Here is a 12,498-nt window from a genome sequence, read left to right as displayed (position 1 = left end):
CCCAGCAAATAATCTTAACTTACGACAAGAGTTTGACGCAGCATGGGACAGTACAACCTTTTCCAATGTTTGCCCCAGAGCTTTTGTCCAATCATCAGCCAAGGCTGCAGCCTCTGAGCTAGAAGCTGCTGAGCCAGGGCCCAACAAACCTGACAAATTAGCCATTATACAACAGTAATTTCCTCAAAATATAAGCACAAACAAAAAAAAATATAAATTGTTTTCCAATGTAGTGGATCACTCAACAGGTGCTTGCGAGGGGTACTGACCCAGGCATCCCGGATGAGCCCCCAAAATGTAACCCTTCTGCCATTCAGAGTTGGCAGCAACAAGGGCCGGGTTCAATATCTAGGGGATCCATTCCAATAACACAATGCAAACCGGCTCGAGCCCCCACCCAGTGACCTGGGACAAATATATACCACCCCAGCTGGGCGCCTCCAAGAGGCAATACTTCCCCTCTCGCAAGCACATAGTCTGAGTGTAGCAAAAAGCCTTTTAATAACAGAGAGAAACAATGTGGCATTATGTTGGGGAAACACCACCAACAGGATTCATAACACAACCCATGAGCAAAAAAAACCACCCCAAGCAAATTGGGGCATGCCCCTTTCCCTCGGGTTCTTGAGTCCCAGCACCCAAACGTCTCTTGAGTCCAGCAATCCACAAATCACCCACAGTCCAAAAAGTCCAGCCCCAGAGTTCAAAAGTTCATCTGCATAGTGTTACTCCCCAGTCTGGCTAAAATGTGCCTGTGTGTGGGGAAAAGGGGCAAGGGGCACCTTACGTGTCCTGAAGCTGACTGCCCCACAGGGCTCTGCTCTGCTACGCTGTCTCACGAACGGCTCTGCTCCACCACGACCGGCTCCGCTCTGCACCGCTTGCCGTCTCACGAACAGCTCTGCTCAGCTCGCCGTTTCACGAACACACCGCTGTCTCACGAACGGCTCCACTCCACCACAACCGGCTCTGCTCAGCTCGCTGTCTCATGAATGGCTCCGCTCTGCGCAGCTCGCCGTCTCACGAACAGCTCTGCGTCTCACGAACACACCACTGTCTCACAGACGGCTCCACTCCGCACAGCTCGCCGTCTCACGAACACACCGCTGCACTCTAGATCTTCCGGCTCCCCACTACTTGACACAGTGCTCAGTGATTTCAGCTCATAGTAGTGGGGGCCTTAGTGCTGGTGCACCTTAAGGCCAAAGTGAATGCTGCACAGTACCTGTAGCAAGACTCTTAATAGACCCAAAATTAGCTCTGACATTCCACAGTGGAGAGAGACAGAGGTGCAATTGGTGCTTCAGGCCCTCACAAAGGGGCCCATACCACCAGGTACTAATACCTGTCTCAAGTCTCTCTCCATTCACACAGTTTTGGAACCCATGACCCTTGCCTAGCGAGTGCTACTTAGTTGATGGTGAGTCCCTCCATCATAGCAAAAGGCCAAGTACAGTTCCAAGCACAGTTCCCATAATCAGGGTAATAACAATTTATTCTTCCTGCCCCAATAACAGAGACACTGGGGATCCCACAGCAGCCGAAGTGACCATTTGGGCAGCTATGGCCTCAGTCTAGGCGGGGTGGGTGTGCCTATGCAAATGAGATCAGCCCCTGAAGGTTTTTTTCCACAACTTGCCACACCTCACCACCAGATGTCAGGGTGGAGCTCATCCTGACACTGCTTACACCAGCAGGAGAGCGGCGGGGTGGGGGTGGGGGGGCGAAGGGGAGAAAAGGGATGTTCCTGTTAACTGCTGGAAATGGCCCACCTTGATCATCACTACAAAAGGTTTTCTCCCCCCTCTCCCCCCCCCTGCTCTCCTGCTGGTAATAGCTCATCTGAAGTGATCACTCTGGTTACAGTGTGTATGGTAACACCCATTGTTTCATGTTCTCTATGTATATAAATCTCCCCACTGTATTTTCCACTGAATGCATCCGATGAAGTGAGCTGTAGCCCACGAAAGCTTATGCTCAAATAAATTTGTTAGTCTCTAAGTTGCCACTAGTACTCCTGTTCTTTTTTCTCTAAGCAGATGTCACTCAAGTAGCAATGGAGGAAATTCAAAGCAATTATCGTTAGTCAGGGAGCAGGGCCTGGGGCAGCGCCTGGTCCCCTTGCTTTCTGTAACCTCTTTTGCAACCTCTGGGTTGAGCCTTGTTTGACTCACCTTGTGTCATCTCGTTTCCTCCCTTTCACACTCATTAGCCCAGCCCTGCATGGCGGATGAGGTGCCTGGGACAGTGCCAGCAGAGAGACACGGCTCTCACACATGGACTGCATGCGGCTGTGACGTGTGTTGGATTCCCTACACCATATGCCTCAGTCAGGAGCAGCTGGTAACAAAAGTGTTTGAGCTACTGCCTTCTGATCCGGATTCCAAACGTTCTCAGAGCCTGGAGTGTTTGGATCCGGGCTTCTGTGTTGATCCCGGCTCTGGTAGACTCATAGACTTTACGGTCAGAATGGACCATCCTGATCGTCTAGTCTGACCTCCTGCACATTGCAGGCCACAGAACTGCACCCACTCCCTCCTGTAACAGACCCTGAACCTCTGGCTGAGTGACTGACGTCCTAAACTCATGGTTTAAAGACCCCAAGTTACAGAGAATCCTCCATTTCCACTAGTTTAAACCTGCAAGTGACCTGGGCCCCACGCTGCAGAGGAAGGCGAAACCTCCCTAGGGTCTCTGCCAGTCTGACCTGGGGGAAATTCCTTCCTGACCCAAATCTGGCAATCGTTTAGACCCTGAGCATGTGGGTAAGACCCACGAGCCAGACACCTGGGAAAGAATTCTCTCTAGTAACTCAGAGCCTTCCCCATCTAGTGTCCCATCTATGGCCAGTGGAGATATTTGCTGCACAACATGGATCCGCTAGTGCTAAAAAAAAGAAGGGGGGATGGGGGACTAACCAGACAACACCACTTGCCTTTGTGCCAGACCTGAGCAACTTCCAGCAGAGCATTTACGATGAACTGCTACAACTAGCTGTAGGTCTGCAAGAGGAACTTCCACAAGCTGAGTCAGTGCCGGCAAACTGTCAAGACCCAGCTGGTGTTGGGCAACTGAGCGAGATTCAGCTGCACTGGCAGTTAAAGAGCGGCTCTGTGCTGAAAAGTGACAGTCAGAAGAGGCTCATGGGCTCCATGTTTATTGTGACGCCAGGTCAAAGCTCCCTGCCAACCTACCCTGGGATCTGAGAGCTAAGTGGGGCTCTTCCTGGCCCATGCATCAACCCCCAGAAAGATTTCCACACCTGGAACGATGGTTGTTGATGTGCGAACCGGGCTGCACGTCAGCCCCCTCATCCGGGTCAGGGTTGGTTTTTGCAGAGCTAATGGGAGTAGAATGAAAATCTTTTAGCTCTGTAAATGCCGCAGGTGAGCATGGGACAGCTGGGGAACAGATTCGCAGCACAGGAAAGGGCCAGTTAACAGAGCAAACATCTGTCATTTACCCAGCACCAAAGATCACCTTTTCCCAGACTTGTTATGGGATAATCAGGAGGGGTTAAAAAAGCACAGCCAGGGTGGCACAGGTCAGAGCAGAACCAGACAGGCCTATATGAATCCTTGGCCCGCCCAGAACTAAAGACCCACCCCCTCAACTGACCCCTCTGTAAGACCCAGAAAACAACAGCTTCCGGGGGACAAAAACTGACGGTGGTGGAGATCCAAAAGAAGGCGCCGAAGGAGGATGCTGAGCAGAGAACCTGGACAGTTCTCAGCCATCCGCAAAGGATCCCCGTGAGTCACAGAACCAGGCAGGAAACAATAAGCAGAAGTATGAATCATGGGCCAAATCTATCCGCTCCCCAGCTGCGTCCGAGGAGCAAAACCGAAGGGACTGAGGGGCGCTGGTCGGGAGCCCACCTTGTGTGCGGCATCCTTTGGCAGAGGTGAGTGATGCTTCCAGGCTGGAGGGCAGGCAGGAGGGGACTATTTACACCTGTCAATAAACCAAACAAAAAGGACAAAGAAACAAACTGGAGAGACAGGCGTGTGAGAGGTGCCGGTGCTACCTGGGAATCTCCACGCACTGCCAGAGCCAACTGGGCCCGGTCCCCGCTGCCTAGGGTCACAGGGGGTCTCTCAGCATGGCTGAATCACAAGGACGAGGAAATGTATCCAGGCTCCTGGCAATGGACTAGAGCAGGAGGGAGCAAATGCAGCACAGGGTGGCAAACACTAGAGGGAGCTTCTGGGTGACCTGCGATGTTAAAAAATGTGGCTTTGGCTCCTTTGCGGTAGGTGAAGACCTGAGAGGTGTTTGTTTTGCAGGTGTTTTGTGTTTGATTCTTCACTGCGAAGTTCAGAGGCAGATGACAAAATTCAGGGCCCGCCCTGTCCAGGATGACTCTAAGGACGAGTAGGAAACTCATTGAATCCTGACTGCTAAGGAAGTGAAGCACGCTCAGGCAGGCCAAGTGTTTACAACTCTTTGTATGACAGGTTTCAGAGTAACTCTTTGTATGATTATCATTGCACCGGTTTAACTTGAGCAAGGAGATTGAGTTAGTGGGCTGGTCTCCCCTTCACGCCCTGCATTGTTCATGCTGCGTAGACTCTGCTCCGTCCTGCCTTCCGCAGGCAGAGGACGAGGAAGATGACAAACACATGGGAGGGGCCAGCTGCTCAGAGTTGCTGTTGGGAATAGGGTTGCCAGATGTCTGGTTTTTGACCTGAACGCCCAGTCGAAAAGGGACCCTGGTGGCTCCGGTCGGCACCGTCAACTGGGCCGTTAAAAGTCCGGTCAGCGCCACAGCAGGGGCTTGCGTCTAAGGCAGGCTCCCTGCCTGTCCTAGCTCTGCACAGCTCCCAGAAGTGGCTGCCAGGTCCTTGCAGCCCCTAGGTGCATGGGCGGCCAGGGAGGATCCGCATGCTGCCCCCGCCCCTAGTGCTGGCTCTACAGCTCCCATTGGCTGGGAACTGCAACCAAAGGGAGCTGCGGAGGCGATGCCTGTGGGCACAAGGGCAGCACGCAGAGCCTCCCTGGCCGCCCATATGCCTAGGGGCTGCACTGCGGGATCTGGTGGCTGCCTCCTGGGTAAGCGCCACCGGGATCCCGCATCCCAAACCCCCTCCTGCACCCCAACCTCCTGCTCTAGCCCAGAGTCCCCTTCTGCACCCAAACTCCCGGAGCCCGCCCCCCCCGCAACACTCCAAGCCCCTCCCCCAGGCCTGAGCCCCCTCCTTCACCCCAAACCTCTAATCCCTGGCCCCACCCCAGAGCCCACAGACACACCACACCCCAACCCGCTGCCCCAGCCCTGAGCCCCCTTCTGTACTCCAAACGCCTTATCCCCAGCCCCACCACAGAGCCCGCACCCCCAGCTGGAGCCTTCACCAGGCTTGGGCCTGGTGAAAGTAAGTGAGGGTGGGGGAGAGCAAATGACGGAGGGAGGGGGGGACTGGAACGAGTGGGGGTTGGGCCCGGAGCCCAATGCAGCCTGGGTGTTCCACTGTGTAAAGGGAAGGGCGGGGGGTCTGCACACTTGCGTGCTGCAGCTCTTTGCTCCAAGAGGCTTCATCCACTTTGCCATAGAGAGGCTTGGGGGGCAGCCAGGGAAGGGTCCCAGCGGTGGCTGTGACTGCACAGATCCATTGGCCGTGCCCCCGCTCAGAGAGCAAGCACGACAGGTGGGGCGGGGTGGGGGTGGGGCTTCTACAGCCACGAAGGGGGGTTTCTTCCCTTCCCCGCATGAAGGGCCTCATAAAGCTTATGATGGGCCAATATTTATATAGGGTGACTTGGGTCACTAGAGGGTGATTAGCCTGATGTCCATCCCAGACTGATCCAGAACTGAACGAACAAAGAGTTACAAGACGGCAGGGTAATGCACACCAGTCAGCATGAAAAGCAGGTCCCAATGAGATTACACGTTGGGCTGACAAATGTAGCTGTGTTAACAAAACAAGCTTCTGGCAGGCATTTGATTTAGTATCACAAGATGTTCTGATTACAAAATTAGCCTTGTACCAAATCAGTGAGTCCCTATTAAATACCAGCTCGCTGACCAATCTCAAGTGTAACCCTCTATGGGGAATTGTCATCGCCTCAGGACCTTCCGACCTGGCATAGCCTCGTATCTTTGCTGGGGCCATACCAGGCTCCTCTCCTCTGTGGATCAGGCACGCACTCACCAGTGGGTTACACACCTGCACCAGAGACTCCCCATGGCATCTCCTAGTCCAAGCTCACCGGTGGTCACACGATTGCAGCTTTGCTGCTGCTGGGACAACTATAGGAGTTCTGGGCCTGCCAAGCTCAGCAAGCAATAGGGAACCGAGTCAGGAGGAACAATTACTAAACAACCAAAGGAGAGAAGCGCCCTCCGGACTTGATGCTGTGATTGTCGTGTTCTTCACTGGGCCAGTGGACATAATGCCATTGAATACTGGTCACTGGATTGGGCCCTCAATGCAGTTACTCTGGATCTACACTGGAGTAAATGAGAGCAGAGTAGGGCCCCCTCCCTGAGCGTGTGAACAGCACATTGTCCATGTGCTTGTGGGCACTTGGTGCATCTCAGCATGCTCAGACCTAGTGCTCCCACCAGTGGGCTACATTGAGTTATCTGTGGCTGATTAGCTACAATAGGACATCTGCTGTGGGAAGCCAGCCTGGTTGGGGGTCTGCAGAAGGAGTCTCCTGGATGAGTTGGTACCTGGCTCTTTTCAACTACTCCGCCGATTTGTCCAGAAGGATCTTTTATCCATGCTGGAAATCCTAATGCATGGGTTATTTGCATGTTGAAGTCATTCTCATGAGAACCACCCCTCCCAGTTCCTCCCAGTATAAATAGCTGGGTGATTGCTACAGAGAACTCAGCCTGAGCCTGCCTGTGACAGAAGGACACTAGACACCCAACAGGTATTGCTGTTGACAGGTCTGCTGCTGGGAATACTCCCTCCACTGCTAGCCCCTGGGCCTTCAGCAACACCCAAGATGGCTTTGGCCCTTCCTCTAGCTTTGCTTGTTACTGTGCTTGTCCTCTGGATGCTTTTCTATTATTTTATTTATATTGTGGTAGCACCTAGGAGCACTAGTCACGGCCCAGTCTCCTGCTGTGCTAGGCACTGTACAGACACAGAACCCAAAGAGCTGATAATCTAAGGATAAGCCAAGTAAGAGCAGGTGGGTACAGACAGATGGGGAAGCATAAAGAAACAATTCTCTCTTTCTCTCTTTCCTTTTCAGAATCAGCCCTGCCAAGAGATCTTACAAAACCAACAGATCTGAGGACAGTTTCCAGGTAAGTCTGTTCCAATCGTATGGACAATGCTTTTAGGAGACAGCAGCACTTTAGACTCTGTGGCTCTGGCAAGAAATGCTGCATCCATCGAGGCGTTTTGCAATATTAACACAGCAGACGTGGATATAAACTCTGGTGCGGCTGTACCTCTGGGGGGGAGGGGGGCGTATGTTACTACACATCACACCTTGAGAAAGAGACAATGCAAGGTAGAGACGCTATTTATGGGAGACGGAGGGTTGAAGAAATGAAGGAACTTCTGGGTACTAAATTCCAGAACTGATCAGATCTTCCCCTGCCCCCATCATAGAAGAGCAGCCAAACTAGCAGAGCAGGGGTCAGTGGGCCTGGAGGGGGGCTGGGAGGGCAGCAGAGTGTCTGTGCTCATATTCTCCAACAGTAATTTCATACCAAGGCGTAAATGGGGAGTGAGGCAGACGCTGCTCCCATGTCTGAGACCCTCAGCACCCCCAAAAAAGAGAAATTTCACAGCTCCTTGTTCTTTCCCCAGTTACCCTGAGGGCCCAGTCTCCGCGGCAGGATCGGCCTCCACACACACGGTACTGGTCTGCGCTCATGTCACCCCGCCCTGTGTATAAATGGCTGAGAGTCCTGGCCAAGCCCAGGGTCAGGGGCAGTCGGATACGCAGAGCGCTGGCCATAGTGGGTCCCAAAGGGGCACAGCCTCCTGGTGGGGACCCAGCCTGGCCTCCTGGACCCACTCTGGGGCCTGCTTTGCAGAGGCTGTTCCCTGGCTCTACCCCCAGGGACCTGTCCTGGGCAGAGCAGCGAGGGGCGGGATTGCCAGTGGCCCACTGGGTTAAGGGGGGGTCAGTTACTAACTGACCCTGGTGTCTGTCTCATTCCCTGGCTCTGGCCTGGCTGGAGAAACACCCTTTGCCCAGCACATCCTGCCAGCAGCTAACAGGCACTGTGAGGCCTGGATCCTGCTACATAGGGCAGCCTGGGCTGGCTGAGCCCTGTCGGTGCAGAGAGGGGTCACCGCCCGTAGTCCCCACAGCTGCGTCCTGGGGCCAGGCCCTAGTGGGGAAGCATCCCACCCCCAGTGGCCGGTCCATGCCCTTCCTCCTGCCGCGGCCACGGGGCTGGCGGCCCCTTTGGCGATTCCATGGGGAGCTGCCCCGGAGCTGGGCCAAGGGGGGTGAGATGGGGAACGAGCCTTGATTGGCTGCCCACCAAGATCCAAGCCAATCAGATTGCTCGGCAGATGGCGCTTACTCCCACACCTGCACACCCCATGCTATGTGCTGCTGGCTACCAAGATCTGAAAGGGGCTGTGGGCCAAAGATGGGCCCTGCTCTGCCCCCCCCCGCATCTTGGCTCAGCAGGGCCAATGGGGCTCCCCCTATGGGACCAGCCTGCCTGAGAGCTGGTGTTCATCTGTCCTTCCCAGCCACCCCGCTCCTGCCAGGACACGACAGGCACCAGGCACACGTCCACCACAATGGCATCCCAGCCAGGAGTAGGGACAGGGGGACGGCCGAGTGGACCCTGTGGGAATCAGGACAAAGACATGAGGGATTTGTTCGACACATTCATTAAGAAAGGTGGGTCTCTGGGCATGGGGTCCAGATAAAGGAGAACCTCAGGGCCTGAGAGGGCTCCCTGGCAAAACCCCCTCTTGTGCCTTCTCATCGGCCGAATTCCTGCTCACTCTTGTCCTCAGCCCAGCACCGAAGAGGGGCGTGGTAGGGTCAGACGACAGGCCTTGCACCTATAGGTGCTGGAACTAGGAGTGTGGGGGTGCTGATGCACCCCCTGGTTTACAGTGTAGTTCAATGGATCTCAGCACCCCCACTATACAAATTGTTCCAGTATCTCTGCTTGCACCCCCAGTTTACAGCAGCATCACTGAGAACAGAATCTGGCCCCAGGGCCATGCCCTGAATTATGTGCAGTCTAAACCATCTCCCCTGGGATCTAGCAGCTCGCTTTATGGTCATATATCAGGGAAAAACTCCAGTTTCCAGATCCTTCCCGGGGAGCGGACTCTCATGAAAAGGGAGATGCAATTTCTTAGAGTCCAGTCTGTATCACTGGAGCACAGCCCAGGGGACCGGATGCAGGGGCAGCAGCAAGCCCCGCACAGTTACCTGCTTCCTTGCAGGAGTTCTCCCTGGGATAGTTTATAGGGGACAAGTTAAGAGGGAAGGAGCTGAATTCACCATTCACACTGAGGGGTCATGGGGTGCCGAGAGCTATGACATTGCAGGACAATGAAGGGGAGGAGGGGATGACCCTGAGGTCCCTTCCAACCCTGATATTCTATGAGTGCAAGGAGCTATGGGGCTGCCGGGGGGGTGGGGGGGGGCAGATCCCTTTAGGACGGATGTCCTCATCACCATAGGAGAATTTCTACTGTTAAAGATCCTGCATTAACGTTTTGCCTTTCCCGATCATCCAGAAGATGGTGTTCCCAATCCTCCGGCCCTCCCCATGCCGTTCATCTTCACCCTGCGTGACGCCAGGCAGAAGGTCATCCGCTTGCAGAGCAACAATCTTGTGGCCGAGGCCTCCAACTCAGACCCTGGTGAGCTCCATGCTCCCTCTCATTTCCCACTCTTGCTGGCTGTCCTGCTGCTTTCCCCCAGCCGAGGCAGAGAGAAGTTGAGGGCCGTGTTGCCCTCTCCGGGGTGGTGCCCAGCGAGGAGGAAATCTGTGTACTGAGCCTCTCGCCCTCCCCAGCCCAGCGGATTCTGAAAGGGAGCTCAATGCAGAGCAGGAGCCAGGCTGGGGCACGAGGGGGCCAGGTCTGTGGTTCAAGGGCTGCCTGCATGCTTGGTTCCTGGGGGGGTGAATTAATGCCGCCTTTCGCTGGCATCTGAGTGCCCCTCTGGAAAAGTGACTCTTGGCAGTCTAGAGACCTGAGCCCTCTCATGTTCCACCTGCAGAGAAACTCAGTGTGGTGCCTAACCGGTTCGTACAGGGCAAACAGTACCCCATCATCCTGGGCGTCCAGGGAGGAAGTAGCTGCCTGTCATGCGGAACGTTGTCCCAACCCAAGCTGCAGCTGGAGGTGAGTGTCCTCAGCTGGGTAGTTACCAGCCTTGGGGGGCAGAATTTGCACCTTCCTCTGAGGTGGCAGCTTGTGGCCCCCACCAGGGACGGGATCCTGAAGTAGCTGGGGCCGTGGGTTGCTCCGGTCTGGCTGTTGCGGGGCTCCTCGTGGATCAGACAAGTGCTGCGGGCTAAGTGGGGTGGACTTGGTTCCCGGATAAGGCTGCCCATATGGGAGCTTGGTGAGTAGGACCCATGTGCCCATCAGGGGGCAGCAAGAAGCTGAGGGACAACAGGCCCTGCCCAGGACCCTGCCCCATCTTGGAGACACAATGGGGGCAGGGGAAATCAGGGTCCGACCCCTGCTCCTCAGCTTCTGAGCCCACCTGCCCAGGCCTTGAAACCACAGTCTGGCACTGGCTGGTTTCACTTTCAGCGGGATTTGTCCTTGCCACCGGCAGGAGCGGAGCTGATGAAGGTATCTTCTCTCCCCACCACGGAGCTGGTCCAATATGGACTGAATGGTGCTTAATAAAATGCATTGGAGCTCTGAACTGCTGCCCCATTTGCCATGTTTGGGGCCCCATGCGATGCACGGTTCATGGGCATCCGTATGGACAGAGTCATAGGGCGATCTGACCCTTTCATCTTGATCTGACCCTGCCAATCTTAGCCCACCTGCCTGGGTGGAGGGAATGAAGACAAGGGTCATGTGATGGGGTGTACGAGGCCTGCTGCGGGATAAGAGGGCAATCAGAGGAGACTGCAGGGAGAGCAGACCTGGGGGTGGATGCTCGCTCCACTTCTAGGAAAGAGCCGGCAAGGAGATCTAGGCAGAGGGTCTCTGCAGAGCTGGAAGAGCTGGGAGAGAGACCTGTTAGGAAGGATGGCTCAGCAGGGAGTGGACTCAGAGCCTGGACCCGAGGCAGTGAGCCCCCTAGGAAGGCTCAGGGAAGATCTGTGTGTTTAGAACTTTGTGCTAATAAACCAGGCTCCCGGAAGGGGAGAGTTATTGAGAAAACACTGGCAGCGTGAAGTTCAGTTAACTAGGGAGGAAAGGGAAACCGAGGCAGCAGACAGGCCCAAAGCCAGAGGCGGGTAAGCCCCTGCTACAAGTGGGCTTATGTTCCCATAAATGTTTGGGGAAGGGATAGACAACCATCCATTGTCACCTGCCAACAGGGATATTCATGATTTCTTAGTCCCCTGTTTATAAAACTACATTCAGCCAATCAGCGAGCAGGATCAGTAGCGTGAGACTTTGGTGACCAATCGCCGACAGCGACCATGCACAAATAACCAATAGGCTGATAACTGTTATCCTAGCTGGTCCTGAGACTGGTTAGGAATAACAGAGACGCTTGCAGAACTCCTGATCAGTCAGCTCACCGATGTGCGAGCCGAACTAAGGGCTAAATGCCCAGGGAATGTTGTTCCCAGGAAATAATCCAGCTTCCTGCAACGGCATCTTCCTTTCTCTTCCCCGCTCAGGATAAGAAAATAATGGAATTGTTTGAAGACAAAGAGCAAGCCGCTCGCTTCACTTTCCACAACATTCCCGAAGGCAGCACCCACCGCTTCGAGTCGGCCACCTACCCGGGCTGGTTTCTCTGCACCTCCCAGAAGAGCAGCGAGCCCATCCGCATCACCAACCGCCTGGGCGAGACAGAGATCACTGAGTTCTATTTTAAAAGGATTCTGACCCAATAGCCGCCTGCGATGGGAATAAGGCTGCAGAGGTTCCCCTGCACACCCCAGACAATATTGCCTGTTTCTTTTTAGTGCTGGAAATTAAAGTATTGTCTACTCTCCTTTTCCTGGGAGACTCTCTGGTGACTCTGGAACTCATGGCATTATGACATCACCCACACCAAGGAAGCAAATCCTAAGCAGCTGAGAGGGGATGGGATATTTAGCCAGGTTGGTTTTTATTATCTTGTTTTTTATTAACCTCCAGTTAACACAAATACTCAACACACAGTTGGGAGCAAAGCTTTTGCTGTTAAAGATCCTGCAAAAGGTCACAGCCAGCCCCTGCTACAAACTCAGAGCAGAGCAGGGCAGGATGAGCCCCCACTCTCGGAATCTCTGTTCCAGCATCACTAGGTACCCACTAGCCATCCCAAAAGGAGCTCCAGCCCCTGCACTGGGGCCAACCGTCAAGGGTCCCATGACCCAGTCACATGGTTTCCCATAGGATTGGGCATTGCACTAACAAA

The 12,498-nt window shown here is 54.5% G+C and overlaps 1 protein-coding gene across 1 annotated transcript; it reads left to right on the top strand.

The window, feature by feature from the left end:
• The first annotated feature begins 8,726 nt into the window (after positions 1-8,726).
• LOC141978238 (interleukin-36 receptor antagonist protein-like) lies at positions 8,727-12,145 on the top strand. The gene is made up of 4 exons (XM_074940185.1): positions 8,727-8,829; positions 9,687-9,812; positions 10,174-10,298; positions 11,771-12,145. Exons 1-4 carry the CDS (start codon positions 8,727-8,729, stop codon positions 11,987-11,989), a joined length of 573 nt encoding a protein of 190 aa, XP_074796286.1. The 3' UTR covers positions 11,990-12,145.
• The last annotated feature ends 353 nt before the right edge of the window (positions 12,146-12,498 follow it).

The sequence above is a fragment of the Natator depressus genome, chromosome 26, assembly GCF_965152275.1.
Source record: "Natator depressus isolate rNatDep1 chromosome 26, rNatDep2.hap1, whole genome shotgun sequence".
Taxonomy (NCBI): Eukaryota; Metazoa; Chordata; order Testudines; family Cheloniidae; genus Natator; species Natator depressus.
This window is presented reverse-complemented; position numbering and strand designations above follow the sequence as displayed.

Bases quoted from the DNA above. Each gene is read 5' to 3' on its own strand.
- LOC141978238 (XM_074940185.1), top strand. From the start codon at position 8,727: ATGGCATCCCAGCCAGGAGTAGGGACAGGGGGACGGCCGAGTGGACCC. The intron at 9,813-10,173 runs GTGAGCTCCATG...TTCCACCTGCAG, and splicing joins GGCCTCCAACTCAGACCCTG to AGAAACTCAGTGTGGTGCCT. The intron at 10,299-11,770 runs GTGAGTGTCCTC...TTCCCCGCTCAG, and splicing joins AACCCAAGCTGCAGCTGGAG to GATAAGAAAATAATGGAATT.